The following is a 21,628-nucleotide window of genomic DNA, read 5'->3' on the forward strand; positions in this document are numbered from 1 at the left end:
CAGGTACACCAATCAGATGTAGATTTGGTCTTTTTGCATAATCCCATATTTCTTGGAGGCTTTGTTCATTTCTTTTTACTCTTTTTTCTCTACACTTCTCTTCTGGCTTCATTTCATTCATTTGATCTTCAGTCGCTGATACTCTTTCTTCCAGTTGATCAAATCAGTTACTGAAGCTTGTGCATTTGTCACGTAGTTCTCGTGTTATGGTTTTCATCTCTATCAGTTCTTTTAAGGACTTCTCTACATTGGTTATTCTAGTTAGCCATTCGTCAAATCTTTTTTCAAGATTTTTAGTTTCTTTGAGCTGATTACATCATTCCTCCTTTAGCTCTGAGAATTTTGATCGACTGAAGCCTTCCTCTCTCAACTCGTCAAAGTCATTCTCCGTCCAGCTTTGTTCTGTTGCTGGCGATGAGCTGCGTTCCTTTGGAGGGGGAGATGCACTCTGATTTTTTGAATTTCCAGCTTTTCTGCACTGCTTTTTTCCCATCTTTGTGGTTTTATCTGCCTTTGATCTTTGATGATGGTGACGCACTGATAGAGTTTTGGTGTGGGTGTCCTTTCTGTTTGTTAGTTTTCCTTCTAACAGTCAGGACCCTCAGCTGCAGGTCTGGTAGAGTTTGCTTGAGGTCCACTCCAGACCCTGTTTGCCTGGGTATCAGCAGCAGAGGCTGCAGAAGATAGAAGATTGCTGAACAGCGAGTGTTGCTGTCTAATTCTTGCTCTGGAAGCTTCATCTCAGGGATGAACCCAGCCATGTGAGGTGTGAAGTGTCGGTCTGCACTTAGTGGGAGAAGTCTCCCAACCTCCATGCTGGGAGATCCACTGCTCTCTTCAAAGCTGTCAGACAGGGACATTTACCTCTGCCGAGGTTTCTGCTGCTTTTTGTTTAGCTATGCCCTGTCCCCAGAGGTGGAGTCTACAGAGGCAGGCAGGCCTCCTCGAATTGGTGGACTCCACCCAATTAGAGCTCCCAGGTGGCTTTGTTTATCTACTTAAGCCTCAGCAATGGTGGGCGCCCCTCCCCCAGCCTTGCTGCCACCTTGCAGTTAGATCTCAGACTGCTGTGCTAGCAATGAGGGAGGCTCCGTGGGCGTGGGACCCTCTGGGCCAGGTGTGGGATATAATCTCCTGGTGTGCCGTTTGCTAAGACCCTTGGTAAAGCATAGTATTAGGGTGGGAGTTACCCGATTTTCCAGGTGTTGTGTGTCTCAATTTCCTTTGGCTAAGAAAAGGAATTCCCTTCCCCCTTGCACTTCCGAGGTGAGGCAATGCCTCACCCTGCTTCAGCTCTCGCTGGTCGGGCTGCACCTACGGACCAGCACCAACTGTCCAATACTGCCCAGTGAGATGAACCCAGTACCTCAGTTGAAAATGCAGAAATCACCCGTCTTCTGTGTTGCTCACACTGGGAGCTGGAGGCTGGAGCTGTTCCTATTCAGCCATCCTGGGCACGCCCCTCAACAGAATTTATTTTCATAAGGTTTTGTTAAAATTGGTCATTTTAAAATAATGTTTAATTCTTGAAGTCGATAAATATCTACAGATCTTCTTAAACTTTGCATTGCACCTAAGTATGCAAAAATCACATTTCAGGAAAAGGTCACTCACATTTTGACCATACAGCACAGTAGGCAAATGTTGCATATATTTGTTTTTCAGCATACTTTTTTGGATGTTGGTCTACGTGGAGCATAGTGCACCTTATTTTAGGACCACTGACATGTGATTGACAGAGAGTGAGGAAGCAACAGAAGATTATGTGATATGAAAGCAACTTAAGGATTTTTTTGGAGTATTTAGAACGCATTTTTTAAAGTTCTTGCTTTTCAAAATGTAATAACAAAGATATGTAGTTAATAATGTGAAAATAGTAAAGTTAACTTATATAATGTGGCCAGTTAAAAGAGATAAAATTGGAGTGATGTGCATTCTCTAGGGATAAAAACGGACAGAAGAAATGGGATGAAGCAAAATAATTTGGAAGAGTCACACAGAAAGGCAAAGATAGAAATATGGGAACAGAGAGTCCGAGTATTAGAGACATGCACAACTTTTGCAGAAGCTGCTCTAAAGAAGTCTTTAAATTTCTATATTTTAACATAAAACATTTAAGCACTGGTGTTCTTAAAATTGTATGCTTCACCATATTAGAGGGGAGAATACTTTTCTTTATGCAAAAAATAAATACCTGTATTCCATGGAGGCCAAAATTTTTTTTTTCATTGGATAACCTTGACATCATTTAACTTTTTAGGATATAAAAGGTCATGTTTTGGTTTTAAGCTAAAGCCTTAAATCATCTTTTGCTGCTTGACCTAGGGATCAGATGGATCAAATGTGAGTCCCACCTGAAAGCAAATGGAGATAACGTGTTAGTTTCATTAATGGTGGTGAAAAAAACATATAATTTGGTTGTTTGGCATTGTGTAGACAAAGAAGTTGACTAATTTATGAGCTATCTGCTGGCGGTGTTTTCTTGTATCTCAATATTGTCCTGTTAGTGTTAGAGATGGTGTGAATAGCCCTAGGTCCAGCCAATATCTGGCCAACAAGGGATGTGAGTGACTTTCTTTTTCTTTTGGTGATCTTTGTGAATTTATAATTATAGAACCATCCTTTTTGCTTTTAAACACTTGGAGGAGGAGATTCAAAAGAAGAATTTATGTTAGAGGACTAATTTCTAAGCCTTAACTACTTACTGTATTACTACATATAACTTTAAAATATGTTGAAAGTTTCAGTGAATTAGAATGAATGAAAAGAGAAAAGGAAAGTGATAGGATTGTTCATGTGTGCTCACAAATATTCTATCTTTCTTCTTTCTAGTCTATTATCAGAAGAGTTGCAAAGGGCTCAACCTCTTGAGATTACAAGAATAGTGGCATTTACTATGTCCAATGAATAGTATCTAGCTGAGATTTGAAGTTTCTGCAAACCTCACTTAAAAATTTGAGGGGGAATGATTACAGGGAAACACCAATGAAATATGTTATAATTCTTCTTAAGTATAATCGAAGGTGGGTTCATTTCATTTACAGTCAGTTCTTTAGTAGGATGGGTGTTATGGGTTAAATTGTGTCCCTGAAAAGAAACGTTAAAATCCTAACCTCCCATACATGTGAATGTGCCCTTGTTTGGAAGTAAGATTTTTTCAGATGCAATCAAGTTAAGATCATTGAGGTAGGCCCTAATATGACTGGTGTCCTTATGAAAGAGAAATTTTTCACAGACACATAGGTAGAAACTGAGGCAGAGACTGGAAAGATGCACCTACAAGCTGAGGAATGCCAAGGCTTGCTGGCCACTGTAGGAAGCTGGCAAGAGGCAAGAAAGGGTTCTCTACAGGTGCCAGAGGGAACAAGACTCTGCTGGCACCTTTATTTCAGACTTTTAACCTCCAGAATGGGTGAGACAATCAATTTCTATTGTTTTAGGCCATCCTGTTTGTGGTATATTTTCACTGGGAAAAGTAGTACCGGGGAACTAATACAGTGGTTTTTGTCTAGAAAAATCATTTAAATCCACAATGACTTAAGTCAACTCTGATTTTCCATAGAAATAGGATAACACATTAGTGGTTACATTTCATTATGACCAGTCCAGTTCTTCAGCCGTATGGCTATTCACAGTATTTTTAGTCACCTAACAACTGTAAGTGCTGTCCCTCTGAACCAAATCATGTTTTCTAACATGCTATCCCAAAGGACTGACTTCTGTATTTTTTGAAATCTTTAGGGAAGGAACCCTGCTGAATAGGAGAGAAGCTATGGGGTTATGTCAAAACAATGAGAAGGGCTAGTGGGGGCGGAGGCAGCAGAGAAGGGAACTGAGGAGACCCCTTTACTTGAAGCCAAGGGCATGGAGTATGATTTGTTGTGCTCATTGGGAAGTGGATGGCTTGGATGGTGGACAGTGTCACTTGGTGCCTCCTCTGTGACTGGCAGGAAGTAGGGGCATGAATATCTTTGGTAGAAATCTACTTGGGTGAAATGGTTGCATTTTCATATGAAGTTAGCAGGCAGGGCGCTCTCTCCAGCAAAGGCATGTTCCTGAAAGAGCTATTTTTCTAATTTAGCAGACCCTCGGGGTTTCTGGAGTTAACATTTGCAGTCGGACAATCGAGAGAAGTCTCACGAGTCACTGAATTGAAGTAATTGTGCTGAGGCATGCATTTGATCACAGAGGCTGCAAGGTTGGTGTGCAGAAGTGAGTTCTGGGCACAGGAGCCAGCCTAGCAGCCCGTCGGCACCAGCCTCACAGCGTAGTTCTGTTGTTCTCAATTTGTCTCCTTATGGACATTTTATCGAGAAATTAGAAACTGAATTCTGAAACCAGGATGGGATGAAACATATCGGAAAGCCGATGCAGTGTTGGCTGCTTGCCACAATGGTGCAGAGAACATGAGTGTTGGGAGTTCCCCAGGGCCCAGCAGCTGAGAGAGAATAAGATTCAAAGCCAGAAGTCTTAGACATGGGTTCACATTTGCTAGAACCGGCTCTGTGTGACTCTGGGCCAGTCCCAATGCATCTCTCCATCTCAATTTTTTTTCTGTAAGATCTACCCTAGGTACGTATGAGGATCAAGTGAGACAAAACATGTGAAATTACTTTATAAGTGTAAATGTACGATGCAGATGATACCCCATGAATGCATAGCCCTGAAAATCCACGGGCTGGGAGTTGAATATTGCCTATATTAGAATCTCTGTGTTATGCACCAAGTGAGGAACCTTTTTTGGGGGGAGAGGTGGAGAGGGATTCTAAAAGATCCTCTAAATGGAAGCAGAGTCTATCAGATCTGTCTGCTCTGGGAGTTATATTTTAATGCCCTTTGAATGATAAGTTTCTTCACTAACTCTTTCTTTCTTTTATATCTAGACCTGTCTGTCTTAAGGAATCACGTATGGTTTTCTTATGACTAAAGCAAAGGTGGTTATTAATGATGAATATTTTTAAATAATTCATGTGAATTATATGAGAGAAATTGAGAGAGGGTAAAGTAAGGCATCTTTCCAACGAGGAAATGTATTTTGTCCTTCTCCCTCCACCCTGAATATTTTCAGCAGTGTATTTCCATTTAGAGAGGGACCTATGGGACTGTTATAATTAGATTCCATTGCTGCCAATGGAGACTGGAAGACAAAGGCAGGCGTCTTTCTCCAGACTGTACTGGCCATGGCAGAAACAGTTCACTACTTAGTGATAGCATCAAGCTAATTTGCCTCCCCAGGATTAGACCAGGAAATATCAAAGTCAATTTGCTTTCTCGGTATTATACTGAGAGGCTGTGGCATTTCTCCTGTTCCTGCATTGTGTGAGTCATGTTTGTTAGCAAGAGAAGTCCTTGGTCTTTCTTGAAACTTCTCCTGTTGGCAACACCAGAAAAATGTTGTCACCCCTGATGTGTGTCATCCCTGGTTTCCGGACACTTGTCCTGGGAATGCTTGTTCTGTAAGATGCTTTGCCAATAAAGTGCTTTCAGGTCAGATAAATTTCCTTTCTTAAAAGGTCACAATCCATATTTGCATATCAAAGGCTCTCAGAAGGCCTGCAAAAAAGTTTTAATTTTGCTTAACTTAGTGTTTTATTTAGTCATTTGTTTAATGAATATTTTAGAATGTGTCAGGCATTCTGCTAGGTATTAGAATTTAGCTAATAACGAAATAGGAAAAGTCCTTTTCTCATGAAGTTTATGATTGGCAAGGAAAGTCAGGCAATGAACAAATACAAAATATGTCATATGTTGTCAGATGGTGAGAGATGATAAGAAAAATATCATGAAGGGTTAGAGCATGGTGATACACGGCACTGGCACTCTTAGGTGGTATGGTCGAAGGTTCTATGTAGAGGTGACATTTAAAAGGACACCAAAAGGAAGTACAGGAGGGAGGCCAGCCTCTATTCTCTAGGGGGAGATCACTGCAACCCAGGAGAACAGCAATTGCAAAGGGCTGGAAGCAGGAAGTGTTTGGTCTCTCAGAGGCCAGTCTGGCTGGCAAGACCAGAGAGGAGGCAGGCGAGGCCTTGTGGGACCGAGGGGATGGGGAGGAGGCCCCTGAAGGTTTTCAGTAGGGGAGTGAGGTTTCCTGCCACACCTTTGGTGAGGTTTTTTTCTGGATGCTCTGTGGAAAAGGGACTCTTGAGGGTCAAAGGTAGAATAAGGAATGCCAAGAGGGAGGTTCTTGTAGTGTTCAGGTGACATGTGGTGGTGGCTTAGACCAGGTAATGAGTAGTGGAAGTGGTAAGAAAGTGACAAGTGTTTCCTCAACATATTTGACCATAAACCTTCTTTTTTAGGAAGACTTTAAAATTATTTCCCAGAATGAATTTTGGAAAATACTGTTGTATATAATCAGATGTCAATCATGTATTTCTGTCAGTTATGAAAGTGCATCTATACCTTCTTCCATGGCACTAATTTATAGTGGAAAACAATGTCAGGGAGATAAGACACCAAAAAGCTAAAGGAAGAAATTTAAAATTTTAAGTTTAGCAAATAACGCCAAGGTTGAGTTACACTACTGGCCCAGAGATATGACAGTTGAAGAAGGCATTGGAATCTGTTTTTGTTTTTATTTTTGTTTGTTTTGCATCTAACACAGGTATAGGTTTGCAAAAGCCTCAGTAAACGTTTGTGTTTTTAAAAAGTTTCAACATATCCCTATACGCATAGAATTCTTACTATGTCTTTTAATAAGCAAGCCCTTAATCGGTGAATACCTCTACTTGTCTACCTTTTGCCTGGCCAACTCAGTTTAGACCTCACTCGATAATATTGTAATACCACATGCCAGCACGTTGCTCTTATCACATCATAATATAATTGTCTGTTTGTTTGCTGGGTGGTCCTACTAAATGGAAGATATCTTGCTGGCAAGGGTCTGTGCCTTTAGTGCCTGTATGTATAGCATGTAAGGATGGTCTACACCCTTCTGTGGAGCAGGCGCAAAGTAGCTGTGTGAAGAATGAGTAAATGAATGAATATCCAGGATTGCATTGGCTATGAAGAATATGAGATGAGCTAAAACATGGTCCCTTCCCTTATGCAGTTGTAGTCTGATTGGGTGGATGGATGAATTCTGACTTCCCTTGTGACTGTTGCTTTGGAGGCCAGATCAGTTCTCAAACATTGGTGGAATATTCAGCAGTCCACTTGGTAGGATTTAAGCCAAGAAGTCCTTGTCCCCCAATATCTAACTTACAAACCCAACTACTAAGCTTGAAATTCCACAATTTACCCATTTTCTTGGACTAAGGAATTAAGAGAGAAATACCTCAGGGAAAGGAGAAGTACTGTAGGAACTCCTTAGCCATTTATTTATATGTTGGATGTGAATTAGTTTAGCAACTCTCTCCGAATGACAATAAAGAGAAGGTTTTATTGGAAAAGAGGAGAGAACGCCCATTCTCAGTGGCTACCTAGATCTCTTATGCTACTCTTTCTAATGCACAGATTTGTACTTTCCTCCCCACAATCACACACACACACACACACAAACACACCAGGCTTGTGGCAGCAGGGCCCTGCCTTGAATGGCATTTTCTCAGCACACATCTCTTAGGTACCAACAGAACCCTAGGCAGAACACCACATGCTAAGTAAATGAATGCTCCAGTTTTCATGCTTTGCAGATGACTCTGTGGGGACTTATGCACCACTGAAACACTTTGGTCTCAAAGCTGTGCTCCCATTTAGCTATGGAGCACTGGTGGAGGTGTTCAGTAAGTCCCTGATGCCTCCCTTCTAGAGGCCACAAGCAAGGGAAACAATGAGTACAGCATCCCTCCCCATCCCCCATCACCAGTGGAATAATGCCCTGGGAGTGGATTTTATCATGGTGTTCAGGAGGTCCTGAGTAAACAAAGACAGCTGCTTTTTATAGCCACCACCCTAAGAACCTTGCAAAATGAAATATTTACTAAGTAAAACACAAAATAGAAAGAGAAAATACAACGTTTCTAGCCAGTAAAGGGAGAACAGTGCAAGCTCTGGGGGCTCTGTTTCCTCCTCTTGTTGACATCTATGAGAGTTTCCTGAGGTCCAGGAAGATGTGTTTTGCTGTTATCAATGTAATAGAAATGAGACTGACTTGATCAATCTGGCTATGCTTTTAAATTGCATTAAAACTCTGCAAGTATGTTAATCACATTGCCCTGATTCCCTCAGAAAAGACAGGCAGACAAGTAGACATTCTTCTTTGAGCTTTCTTTTGCAGGCTAAACCCCAGGGTGTGTAGCTCAGCAACAGCTGTAAATACTGGGGGTGAGCCTTTTCTGAAATAGCATGCTGTGGCTTCATGACTCCCAGCCTGTGCTTGCAGGCTAGGGAAAGGCATGACCAACTTATGTTTAACAATCATGTTTCCTTTCAAAATAGGAAATTGCCAGTATTATCACTGCTGACTCATAAATTATAAATTATATTCTTTTATTCTTCTTTAAATTCAAGTAAACTAGCATTTACCGAATGGGTACCACGTACCATGATTTGCCTTTTGATGTTATTTCATCTCAACAACAGCACTGTTATTTCCCATTTTACACTAATGTCACAAAGCTAGTAAGTGGTAAAGGCAGTATGGGAGCCCAAGTGTGTGTCTGACTCATAAACAAGCTCACTGTTTATGTCTATTAAATTAGGTCATTTTTACATGTCTAGGACACCTGTTTACTCAAGGGATGTTGTAGAGTTTCTGTATAAATATAGGAACAATTATGCATTGGTCCCACTGAGGTAGTATCTGGATGGCGTGACTGCTTTTAGTTTTCCATCTTTGAGTCTGAGTAATTGCTTGACACTAGTATTTGGCTCTACAGCCAAGTTTTAAATATGCAATACAGCAATATCTAATTTATAGATTTTCTTTTTCTTCTACTTTTAGTGATAGGCATACAGGGGAAAGAGAAACTAGTCTTATTTTGTAATAGCTCTGGTGAGAGATTGAGTGAATGTGGAGGTGAAGAAGGGTTGTTGATCATAGATACTTATCAAGCACCTACCAGGTACAATGAAGAGCTGAATTTTTCTCTTTGACTGCTCTGTCTGCACTGCGGAACTTTCCCTCTGACTGTCCTCCTCCTTCCTCAAACCTGTCTTTAATGACATTTAATAAATGCTACCTTTTTCAAAGATGCCATGCTCATTATAAGGTGATTGTAATCCGAATAAAAAGGATAACAAATGTGAAAGAGCAAGGCTAATGAGAGTTAATAAAAGAAAAGGAGGCATTGCCAATATCTAGGTAAATAGGATTTTAAAAGAATTCCTTGTTTTATGCTCCACTAGGGTACATTCTTCTAGATCTTGTCACCTCCCCCTACTCTAAACCCATCTTTCTTAGAGAACCCAAGGCCCTTACTGTAGCTCTCAAAAGTCCTGGGTGATATGTCCCAGCCACTTCCCTTGACCCCCCCTCCCTGGCTCTGCTCAGCCAGCTGGCCACATTGCCATTCTCTGCCTGAGCCCCTTTGCTCTTGCTGTCTTCCATGTCTGGAAATCTCTGAGCCTCTGGGTAGCAGCATGGCCCATGCCCTAGCCTTAATCGGGCTTCTTTTTAAATTTCCTCTGCTCAGAGTCTCCTACCTTGGCTGCTCTTCCTAGAAGAGCAGCACCTCCCGCATTCTCTAACCCTGCACCATCCAATAGAGTAGCTGCCAGCCATGTGTGGTCATTTAAATTTATTTATTTATTTATTTTTATTTTTTATTTTATTTATTTTTTTTTTTTGAGAGGGAGTCTGGCTCTGTCTCCCAGGCTGGAGTGCAGTGGCCGGATCTCAGCTCACTGCAAGCTCCGCCTCCCGGGTTTACACCATTCTCCTGCCTCAGCCTCCGGAGTAGCTGGGACTACAGGCGCCCGCCACCTCGCCCGGCTAGTTTTTTGTATTTTTAGTAGAGACAGGGTTTCACCGTGTTAGCCAGGATGGTCTCGATCTCCTGACCTCGTGATCCACCCGTCTCGGCCTCCCAAAGTGCTGGGATTACAGGCTTGAGCCACCGCGCCCGGCCTAAATTTAAATTATCATATTTTTATTGGACAGTGAGATACAGAATTTCCACCATTGTGAATGTTCTATGGGACGGAGCTGCTCTAACCCCTTACCCTGTCTTATTTTTATTTGTGGCACTCACCACTACATGGAGTTAACATTTCTTTGTTTTGCTATCTGTCTTGCCTCAAGAAAGCAAGCTTCCTACAATCAGGGACTTCGTGTGTTTTGTTCAGTCTCTGACTTTTAGCTCCCAGACGAGTTTCCACTGCATCACAGGTGCAGAATAAATACTTCCTGAATGAGTGATTGGATATTTTAAACCCAGAAAAGGAAAGCAGAATTGTTGAGGGAAGTCCTCCTCCCACTTCTGCTCTTCCCGGTTCCCACTGCCTTCCCTAAGCCTCGCCTTCTGGGAAGGAATTCAGGTCCTGGCTTTGTTTCTCTTTGAGTTTCCCTTACGTAAGTTCCAGTGAAAGAGGCATAACTGACCACATTGAGTTTGAGTAGTCATTATCACATTCACAGATGGTCCCTTTCAAGTCTGGTGGTGCCTGTTTAATTCAGGGAAAACCATCTGCCAGAATGTCTTTGGCCACTGGATGGGAGAGAATGTCTCACTGTTACTTAAGAGCAGGAATTGCGTACGACAGTGTGGTAGCTGATTATGCTTCATAATGCAGGTTGTTATGCTCCTTGGGCATCTGGTTTCCCCCAAAGAGCCATGAGATCCTGGTAACTACTTAGGGACAGGAATCCAGGAGTATTGCACTCCTCCTGGGCTCAAATGAAGACACTCTGGGTGCGCTTGCCAGCTCTTCTTGAAAGTTGCTCCTGTACATACTTTACCCGAGATGGGTCCAGGTCTACAGAAGGATATGGAGAGGAAAAGTGAGCTAGGACTGTCAGCATGGTTCAGAGCTTTGTCTTTCTGAATTATCCTCAAGCAAGTCTGACCCTTATTTGTAGTGTATCCACTCTGTTCCACAAATGGAATTCAGTGAGTTGCTCCCCATGAATCCTGATGTTTTACTGCAGGAGACAGCACATTTCCTGACCCATCCAATGGATCTGGCAGAAACCAGTTAGTGGCCAATTATATATCATGGTTTTGAGAAAACTACATGCAAATATAAAATGAATTTTAAAATGTTTAAATATATATTTTCTATATATAGGTATGTATCTTGTTCATTAAATAACTGGCACTGTAAGAAGAAAGCATCTAAACTTCACTGAGTTACATAAAAGAAAGCTTGAATAATAGATGTCTTTCTAAATGAGATGACTCTTTCAGTTCTGCAATTAACATAAACTTAGCAAAATCGTAATGAAATGTTTCTTTGAAAAGTAGCTAAGCAATTCTAAAGTTTATGTGGAGGAAAAAGTAGATGAGAGTAATCAATAAATACTTGCAGAAGATGAAGCATGAAGGATACATGCACTGAGATTAAAACATGTAACAAAGTGATAAAAATTAAAGCTAAATGGTATAAAGGCAACAGAAGAATAAAAAGCTGAGCAGATACTAATAAATATAGAAATTTTTTCTCTTATAAAACAGGCATTTTAGTAACTGTTTCAGGATATTTGGTTTTTTTTTTAAATCCCTTCCTCATATAACAAAAAAGTTCCAGAACAAAACATTAAACAATAAAAGTTAATTAGAACAAATATAGATGGATGTTTTGGAAGTTCAGGAGGTCCTTGATAAAATTACAACAAAGCAGAAAACATGAACAAAGAAACCTTTAAATAGACTATATAAAAATTGTTTAATAGCTTTTCACAGTGAAAAACACTGTACATAAGGCCACCTGAGAAACAATTTACAACGTATATGACCAAAGACTTTATATCCTTCCTATATGAAGGGCTCTTAAAATTCAACAAGAAAAGGATCTTGTGTTAATTTCCTGTGGCTGTCTAACAATATAGCACAAACTGGATGACTTAAAATATAGAAATCTATTATCTCTCAGTTCTGGAGGTCAGAGTCCCAAACTAAGATGTGAGCAGAGCTGCACTCTCTCTAAGGAGACTCCCTCCTTGCTCTTCTAGCTTCTGGGGATTCCAGGTGCTCCTTGGCCTGTGGCTGTGTAACTCTAATTTCTGCCTCCATCTTCACATGGCCTTCTCCTTTTGTCTCTGTGTCTTCTCTCTTCTGTCTAAGGATGCTTGTCATTGGATTTAGGGCCCACCTGAATAATCTAGGATGATTTCATCTCACGATCCTTAACGTATTTACATCTTTTTCCATATAAGGTCACATTCACAGGTTCTGGAGGTTTTAAATTATTACTTTCCCCCAATTTTATTGTGATAAAATAACATCACATAAAATTTACCACTTAACCATTTTTAAGTGTACAGGTAGTGCTATTGAATTGTTCATAATGTGCAACCAACACTACCATTCATCTCCATCACTCTTTTCATCTTGTAAAACTGAAACTCCCAGTCCATTAAATGAAAACTCCCCGTTCCCCACTTCTCCCAGACCCTGGCAACCACCATTCTATATCCTGTCTCTATTATTTTGACTGGTCTAAGGATCTCATAATAGAATCATACAGTATTTGTCTTTTTTGTGGCTGGCTTATTTCATTTAGCATAATATCCTCAAGATTCATCTATATTACAGCATGTTTCAGAATTTCCTTCCTTTTAAGGCTGAATAATATTCCCTTGTCTGTGTACACCACATTTTGCCTATCCATTCATCAGTCAATGGGCCAGTGGGTTGCTTCCTTGATTGAGCTACTATGAATAACACTATTAGGATCATAGATGTATAAATATCTTCTCTAGAATCTGCTCTCCATTCTTTTGTGTCTATACCCAGAAGTGGAATTGCTAGATCATGTGGTAATTCTATTTTTATGTTTTTAGGAACTGCCACACTATTTTTCACAGAGGCTGTACCATTTTATATTCCCACCAACAGTGCACAGTGGCTCCACATCCTTGCCAACACTTGTTATTTTGTTTGCTTGATTTATCCAAATTGGTATGCGTTGGTCCAGTTCTTTTTAAAATGAGCCTGCTTTGGTTTTGTAATCAGAAAGAAAGATTCTATACTAAATTGAAATCAAGTATTTCTTCAAAGAAGAATACTGCCCCTTTGACTCACTTGAGGATATTTCTGGGACCTTCACAAAAGTTTATATATGCAAACAGGTTTATCATTTGTGTGAGCCCTTTAGATTTCACTAATCTGGGGTTTGTAGAGATTTGGACAACTGCTGAGTTCAAGTTTACCCTGGTTTATGAGACCTATTCTTCACAGAGCAAATTAACTGTGTCAAAATTGCATAAAAATGAATGTTAATATACTTAAAATTAAACTTTCCAGACTCTTTGAATGACTTATTACTTTAAAAATACACAGATATGCTAAATACTTTCTATTTTTATAGCAAGTCTATTTAAAAATCATAAGCAATTACATCTGGAAAACTTAGTTTCAGTTTTTGATACACTTAAATACTGTACTTTATTTTAGAAATATTATTTTAATGTAGATTTTCTGCCTTTTATCCTGCTTGCTTCGATTAATTCTAATTAGTGTTATAGTATTTTACAATAGAGACATTAGAATTTAAAGGATTTTAGTGTTCATCTTAATACAGTATTTCCATAAAGTGTATAATGAGAACTGCTCACTGGTGTCATGTTGAGGGTGGGGAATTCTGTTATTAGGAAAGTTTGGAAATAATTGGGTAACAAATTTAAGCAAGGTTCTTTATAACAGGCTTTGTACTGTAACCCTCCTACTCGTACTCCACATGAAGTAAGTGTGAGACAGAAACTTCCAAAATTTATATGACCATACAACTTTGTCCTCTCAGAGCACCTTATAGGACCACATGTTGCAGATTGCACCTTGGGGAACTTCTGATCCAGACAAATTGCCTGGTAAAGAAAGTGGAGGAACTAAGAGTTGGCCCCTTATGGTGCTTGAGTCCTAATTTAATAACATTGCTTTAAGGCCAGATGCAGTGGCTCACACCTGTAATCCCAGCACTTTGGGAGGCTGAGGTAGGAGGACTGCTTGAGCACAGGAGTTCTAGATCAGCCTGGGAAACATAAAAAGACTTTATCTCTACAAAAAATAAAACATTAGCCTGGCATGGTGGTGCACACCTGTAGTCCCAGTTACTCGGGAGGCTGAGGTGGGAGGACCACTTGAGCCTAGGAAGTTGAGGCTGCAGTGAGTCATGACCACACCACTGCACTCCAGCCTGGGTGGGAGAGTGAGGCTCTGTCTCAAAAAACAAACAAACAAAATACCCAATAACATTACTTTATGGTGTTTTATTTTACTGCTTTCAGAAAAGTTTCCTGCTTTCAGGGAAGTTACACTCTAATAGGGAAGGCCATCACATGTATTGATGAGCATAATAGAAAACGTGATTGAATGCCAGGAGGAAACTGGCTACACTTAGCTTGCAAGATGTGATTACGCTAAGCAATAAAGAAAGAAATTCATTTCATGGAAGAGGTGATTTTTGAACTGTACCTTAAAGAATGAGAATGTATGCATACAGGTAGTTTAGAGGGTTGGAGGGCAAGAGGTGTCTTTAAATAATAAACACTTAATGTCAGAGATTTGGACAGGCTGGGATGATGGGTCAGTTTCTATTTCTTCATCTCAAAGATGTGCTCAGTGGAAAGCTTCATGGAAAGCTCCCCCCTCAACCCCACCAGACTCCAGAAGGAGTCCTGTGTAGCCCAGCATGCCTGACTTGGGAGGGAGGTGTGGCATCAGGGATAAAATTGGATGCAGTTGTCCAGTCAGCTGGCAAGTAGTTCACGATTTGTCTTCTGTGTCGAATATCTCCTCTAGATCCAAGCTTAAGAGAGGAAGAGGGATGTTATGAGCCCCTGTGCCCAATCCCAGCACACTACGTATCTGCAAGTAGTTTAGAAGAGCCTGAGTCTACTGGTATGGGGGCTGCCTTCTACACACCTATGCTGTTTCAGATCCCGATTTCCATCACAGGCTCCCATTTCCACGAAAATGTAGCAGATGTAGTGGGTCTGTGGTTGGGCTCTGGCGTAGCATTGCATAGGGTGGCATTATTCCTGGGTAGGTTTCAGTTTTCTTATCTGTGAAGTAGGGATTTTAAAAGTACCTACCCCATACAATGTTTGTGAGCATTATTGTGTGATAATGCATCTGAAGTGAGTGGCACATGGCTGACATAATAACAGATTAGCCATTATTATTGCTATCATTACTCTATCAGCGCACAATGGCTTTAAATCTGCATAAATACGGTTGTTAGAAGAATGGACTCTCCCAGCATCCAGAAGATTCTAGAACATTTAGGGGAGGAGGAGCTATCCAAGATCTTTAGATTGATGGTGGTGATGAGGAGTAAAGCAAAGGAAAGACTGCATGTTTGGGCGATGTGGGGAAACACCAAGAGAAACATCTGTGTGTGGGGGTTGGGTAGGGTGGCAGCTTGTGTAGGAAAGTTTTGAAATAGTATATAGTGGTATTGAATATGTGTATTTGTCATGAACCATCAAAGGAGCAAAAACAAAAAACAAAAAAAAAACCTGTGTTTTGCCAGAGTAATGCTTATGTGTATATTCTTTATATTTTACATATTTGTGCAAAATATCATGCACAATGATCGTGCATGTCATTGACTATATCAGGTTCACTTTGCTGTAAACATTGTTTGGTTTAACAGCCACTTCTATAAAGGCTGTTTTTAATCGGCTTTGTATCCTGCAGCTTAGCATGATAAGTATGGGATCTAAACAGATATTTATCAAGTGCTTATTACAGGAGATACTGTTAATGCCCTGGGTCGCTGGACCCCTTTTATCGTCCTGTGCTCTCCCCACCTGGCTTCAGTGTGCCTTTGCTTTCCTTGGCCAGCACCTGTAGCTCTTCAGTGGACTGCCCTCAGGCTACCGGAACTGCCTTGCCTTTTGGTGCAGAGAACAGGAAGCTCCTACATTCCATCATTGCCCCCAGGAGCCCTCAGCCAATAGTTGGCATGGGGTTATGAAAGCCCAGCACCTTTGCCTGAGTGGGGAAAACTTCCGAGGCATAATTTGTACTCCAGAGTTCCTCCTGAAGCTTGCTCCATGGTACAATACCTAAAACTGCAGCCCTGCTTCCATCGCCCCCTCCCCACCTGGCTCCCTGACTCCCTTACTCTTTAATAAGTGATTTGCAGCTGACTCCTTATGGCTAGGTCTGTTCCTGGGGAAACTGAATTGAAACCACTGAATATGTGTCAGATTCTGCCCTAAAACTGGTATAAACAACTCATTTAATCCTCACAACACTGGAAGGTGGTTATTATTACCCTTATTTCGTGGAGAAGGAAACTGACTTGAGTAAACGAGGAGCATCATGTACTTAATCAGAGGCTGTTAGAGTTTCATTGCTTTGCCTACTTTCCCACTGTCCTGGCCCACTGATGTCTTATTTAACAGGGTTACATTATCTTTTGAAGTACAGCTACCATCCTAGGGTAGTTTATTGGAACAAACAAGACCACATTTTAAAATTATTACCCATATAAAGCTCATCACTGATTAAAGGCCTCACAGCAATTCTCTTTACTTCAGGATGTTAAAGACAATTTAGAGGAGCAAGTATAAAACCATTCTAGTGTAGGAAAAAAAGTTACTGAAATACTGAAATGACTAGGAAGAAGGCCACCTCATTTAATAAGACCTTAGTGAGACCACTGTGTGAGGCAGATGAACATAAGGTGTAAGGCTTTGGGGTCAGACACATCTGAGCTTGAGTCCAGCATCTCCTCTAACAAGCTTTGTGACTTTGGGCTATTTAATCTCTCTAAGCCTTAATTTTTTCATCTGTAAAATGGAGAACTATAATATCTATTTTGTAGGATTAAAGTAAAGATTAAATAAAAGAATAAAAGGATGTACATGAAGTTTTTAGCACAATGCCTTACACATAGTAAGCACCAAATCAAGGTGGTTTGTTTTGTTTTTCATTGAAACAAAGTCCGACACATATTATGTGGTGAAACTCCGTAATTTATTCGAGAAACAAAAGTAAACATTGATGATACTATAAACAGCTGCTCGCGGACCTACTTATAGGCCACACCTGGTGTGTAAGCCCCACCCTTGAGAATTGCTGCTTTAATTCAAGCATGACCTTCCCATGTAGATATCAATCTGCCTTTTTCCTGGCAATATCTGGAATGAGCCAAACTTTTTACATTTTTCCATTTACCAGACAGAGATAATAGCCATAGAATTATAACTCTGCCCCTGAATCATCTGCCCCCAGCCAATCATCCTGCACTTATTCCAAGATGGCTTTACAAAGATAGTACAAACCTGGGGTTTTGGTTTAACTCTGTATTTTGAAATCATTGTAGATTCACACGTAGTTATAAGGAATAATTCAGAGAGACCCCTGTACCCTTCACCAGCTTACCCCAAAGGCGACATCTACAAACATCTAATTTTATATAGCATTTTTGAATAAGTGTTCATATTTCTCGTTTATGAAAGAGCACAGAAAAGTCTTCTTTGCTTTAATAAGACTACAGACTAAAGAACAAGTCTCTTTCCTCAAGGAACTTACCTGAGCTTCGGTGTGGGGTATGAGAAATCTTGAGAGACAAAAAGAGAACTTATATGTGCACATTGCTTTGTTCTGTCCCAGAATTAAAACAAAGATTTCTGTAAGAATTTTTTCAAAGTTGGAATGCTTAATTGTAAAATTTTTATTTTATTTTATTTCTCATTGCTCAAGTGCTTAGATTACTTAGGGGGTTAGAATTGTCCACTTTTCCAGTCATAACCATGACATGTGAGATATCATACCTCTTGCCTCTTACAGAGGTGGCTTCTATACAGGGACCTCTTTAGGGATGAAAACCCTGTAAAGCATGTGGTAAGGATACCTGTGGCTGAGGACAAAAGCAAAAAAGCCATACGCAGTCAGTTGATGTACAATTTCTTAGAAACAGCTATGGCAGAAGCTTTCCATTATGAAAGGCACTGGGGTGGTGCCGTAGGGTTGTTCAGACTTCGCTTTCAACTAAGCGGTCTTTGGAGCTCACTTAATGGTGTTTCTGGGGCTGACTGGGTACAGGAGGCAGCTGGTATGCAGTGTCTGATGTGATCATCCGTTCAATGGATAGGATGGCAGTTTATTTTATTTATAGTGAGAATTATTCTGATTTTCTGTTAATTTTTAAAGTAGGAAATGTCTCTCAATTTCGTCATTGTCCTGCCTGCCCCTTTTCCCTGACTTCTTGAGTTTCTGAGCACCCCATCCTCAGCCTCCTTTGTTACCACCTTTCCATTTTTTCTTACTGTTCTCATGGATTCTCCCATCTCTCTCTTCCTCCCTTTCTCTTCCTCTCAGTTCTTAAAAAAAAAAGGAAGACAAACAGAAAATCGTTTACTGAAACATTTGGTTGAAAACCTTGCAATCATATGTTTATTTTAATTTCATTTTATCATCTTCCCAAACGCAGGTCTGTGAGAGTCATACTCCTGTTTTGCCTACTGGGCATTTGTAGTTATTCAGTGGGAATGAAGCAAGGTCCATTTATAAACAAACACCTGTTTGTCTTTATTGCTGGGTCTGATTGTTGCATTTGGATGAGTAGTTAAATGTATGTTAGTAATAGCCACTTTAAATATTTTAAACTACGTACAAAATGAAAAAGTAGAAATGACGATTATATAAATCAATGTTTGGAATGCTGCCGTAGCTTAAGGCTTGGGGAGTTAATGATGGGGGAGAAAGACTGTTTTAACCTCCGTATCATCTGTGTACAAGGATGAACCTGACCATGACTCACATGAGCCACCAGAAGAGGCAGCTGAGTGGACAAATGGAATACAAGTTACCAAGAGGTCAGCCTGAATTTAAGAAACCAAGGCACGAGGAGGCTATCAGTGAAAAAGAAAACCAAATAACAGGTCATGGAAGGTCCAGACTTTACTACCAAAACAGCAGCTAACCAGAGTGGCAGTTGGAGGAGGTGGGAGGGAGAGAGAGTGTGTGTGTGTAGTGGGTATCCAGAGATGAAGAAAATAGAAGTGGGGTTGTGGAGGTACATGGCGTGGAGCTTACCTGTCCCCGATGGCCTGGGGGTAGTTTCTGAAAGGGCAGACTCCTCCCACCGAACAAGCCATATGTTCTAATTCAATATCAAATGCATCCGTAAAATCATTTGAGGAACTGTGCCGATCCTATGGATATGACACTATACGAGGGGAATATGCTCCTTGTCTGTTTGAGGTGCCATGTGAGTCCCTGTTACCATTTTTTGGAAGAAAATACAATGTTAAGTATGGGGGGAAATCCAATTTTACAAACCTAGCTATGATTTGATAGTAATTGTATACGAGGCTGCTTGCTTTTCAATGTGAGGAAATAGGCCCAGTAGGATTCTTCTAATACTCTGGTTTTGCCTTTGCAATATTTGTTTGTGTCCATGAGCAATACTGTTTTTCTCAATCAAGGTATATGCTTATAGCAATTTCAAAATGTGTTGGGTGTACTTTGAAAGATGCAAAATGCTCTGTTTTATTCTCAGGGGAATTCCTGTGTACTGTTACCCTGGGGATAGAATTCCTTAAAACAAAACAATAATGATAGCAGCGAAAACCCTACATACTCCAAGTGACGTTCACACTTTGCTCAGAGAAGCAGCATAGGGTGTACATATGTATACAATGAGATCAAAAAAAAAAAAAAGGAAAAACTAATTCTGTGTTGTAGTTTGTGGGGCAATGAAAAGAGGCCAAGAAATAGATGGAAGAAAAATATATGGAAAGAAATAATGAATATCTCCTCTGTTTCTTCTTTCGCAGTTCTGTTTTGAACCCAAAGTGGATGATGCCATCAGAGCTGAACCACTGAGGCTGTGAAAAATTCCCATCTTCTCATTGGCCATCAGTCGAGAAAAGATGGAAGACTCTTACAAGGATAGGACTTCACTGATGAAGGGTGCCAAGGACATTGCCAGAGAGGTGAAGAAACAAACAGTAAAGAAGGTGAATCAAGCCGTGGACCGAGCCCAGGATGAATACACCCAGAGGTCCTACAGTCGGTTCCAAGATGAAGAAGACGATGATGACTACTATCCGGCTGGAGAAACCTATAATGGGGAGGCCAACGATGATGAAGGCTCAAGTGAAGCCACTGAGGGCCATGATGAAGATGATGAGATCTATGAGGGGGAGTATCAGGGCATCCCCAGTATGAACCAAGCGAAGGACAGCATCGTGTCAGTGGGGCAGCCCAAGGGCGATGAGTACAAGGACCGGCGGGAGCTGGAATCAGAAAGGAGAGCTGATGAGGAAGAGCTAGCTCAGCAGTATGAGTTGATAATCCAAGAATGCGGTCATGGTCGTTTTCAATGGGCCCTTTTCTTCGTCCTGGGCATGGCTCTTATGGCAGATGGCGTAGAGGTGTTTGTCGTTGGCTTCGTGTTACCCAGTGCTGAGACAGACCTCTGCATCCCAAATTCAGGATCTGGATGGCTAGGTGAGTGTGTGGTATCCATGAGACCAACTCTGAAACTGGCTTATTTGTTAAGCACAGTTATCAACATAGAGAATAAATACTTTTCATCTAGAGCACTGCATTTTTTCTAACAAATTTTTTATTACAAAAAATTTTAAGCATACAAAAGAATAAAAATAATTGTACAGCGAACACCTGTGTATACCTACCACCTGGATTCTGTAGTTCACATTTACTGTATTTTCTTTATCATCTGTCCATCAACCCAATTTATTTTTATGCATTTCAAAGTAAGTTATAGTATGTTTTAACTTATATTTTTATCATAGTTGCATTGATTTCTCCTTTATTAAATTCCAAAGCTACTCTCTTGGAAGTTAGTAATGCTGTTATATTTAACACTTTTTTAAATACAGAGATTAGTTCTGTAAAACTCTGACAAATGTGATTTCAAATGTCAAATTTTATGTGTAATCCAGTAGTTTATTTTAGGAACTTGATAACTTTAATTTTTTTCTATTATCTATGTGTATGTTTGCTTAGATTTTCAACTAGCCTTATTCATATAATTTTCTATAGGTGATTTTAAAATCTTTTTCAAGGTGTGTAACTTTGTGTCCAAACTAGAAAAACTTCTTTATATTCTTTTAAATCATGTAAGTATTTAAATGTGTGTGTTAATAATATAACCTCTTTATAAAATATCTATACAGCAGATTTGATTTTTGTTTTGAAGTTACCATGCACTCAGGTTTGTATTTTTACAAAGCTATAGTTAACACTCTCTGAGTTTGTGCAAGGGGAAAGTAAGTAGGCAAGAAGCAAGCATGCAGTGAAATATCCTCCCAGCAGTTTAAGGATCCACAGCAAACACTTGGTATATAAAATCAGGAGGATTTCCAAACTGCTTTTGCAATTCGTGCCTCAGAAAACACAGTTATGTGCATATTAAATCTTTATGTGTTTCAGAGTCTATGAAAGAAAGTAAGAATACTTTGTATCTACATTTCCAAGGGATTTCTTTAAAGCTTCAAAAACAAAAGTATACAATTCTTTTTGTGGAAACCTAGTAACTTTATTAAGTAATGTTGTTATCACTGATGCTGAGAAATTTTCTGGGTGATTAAAATTAAATG

At 40.2% G+C, this 21,628-nt stretch overlaps 1 protein-coding gene across 1 annotated transcript in view; it reads left to right on the forward strand.

Moving 5' to 3' along the window:
* Nucleotides 1-21,015, forward strand: part of LOC117065280 (synaptic vesicle glycoprotein 2C-like) — a 54,138-nt gene extending 33,123 nt beyond the window's left edge. The window contains exon 2 of the mRNA XM_033179906.1: nucleotides 19,838-21,015. Coding sequence (XP_033035797.1) covers nucleotides 19,934-20,623 — 690 coding nt within the window. The 5' untranslated portion in view covers nucleotides 19,838-19,933 and the 3' untranslated portion in view covers nucleotides 20,624-21,015. The remainder of the gene's footprint in view (nucleotides 1-19,837) is intronic.
* Nucleotides 21,016-21,628: the final 613 nt, after the last annotated feature.

Source organism: Trachypithecus francoisi, unplaced genomic scaffold (genome assembly GCF_009764315.1).
Source record: "Trachypithecus francoisi isolate TF-2019V2 unplaced genomic scaffold, Tfra_2.0 Lachesis_group2, whole genome shotgun sequence".
Taxonomy (NCBI): domain Eukaryota; kingdom Metazoa; phylum Chordata; class Mammalia; order Primates; family Cercopithecidae; genus Trachypithecus; species Trachypithecus francoisi.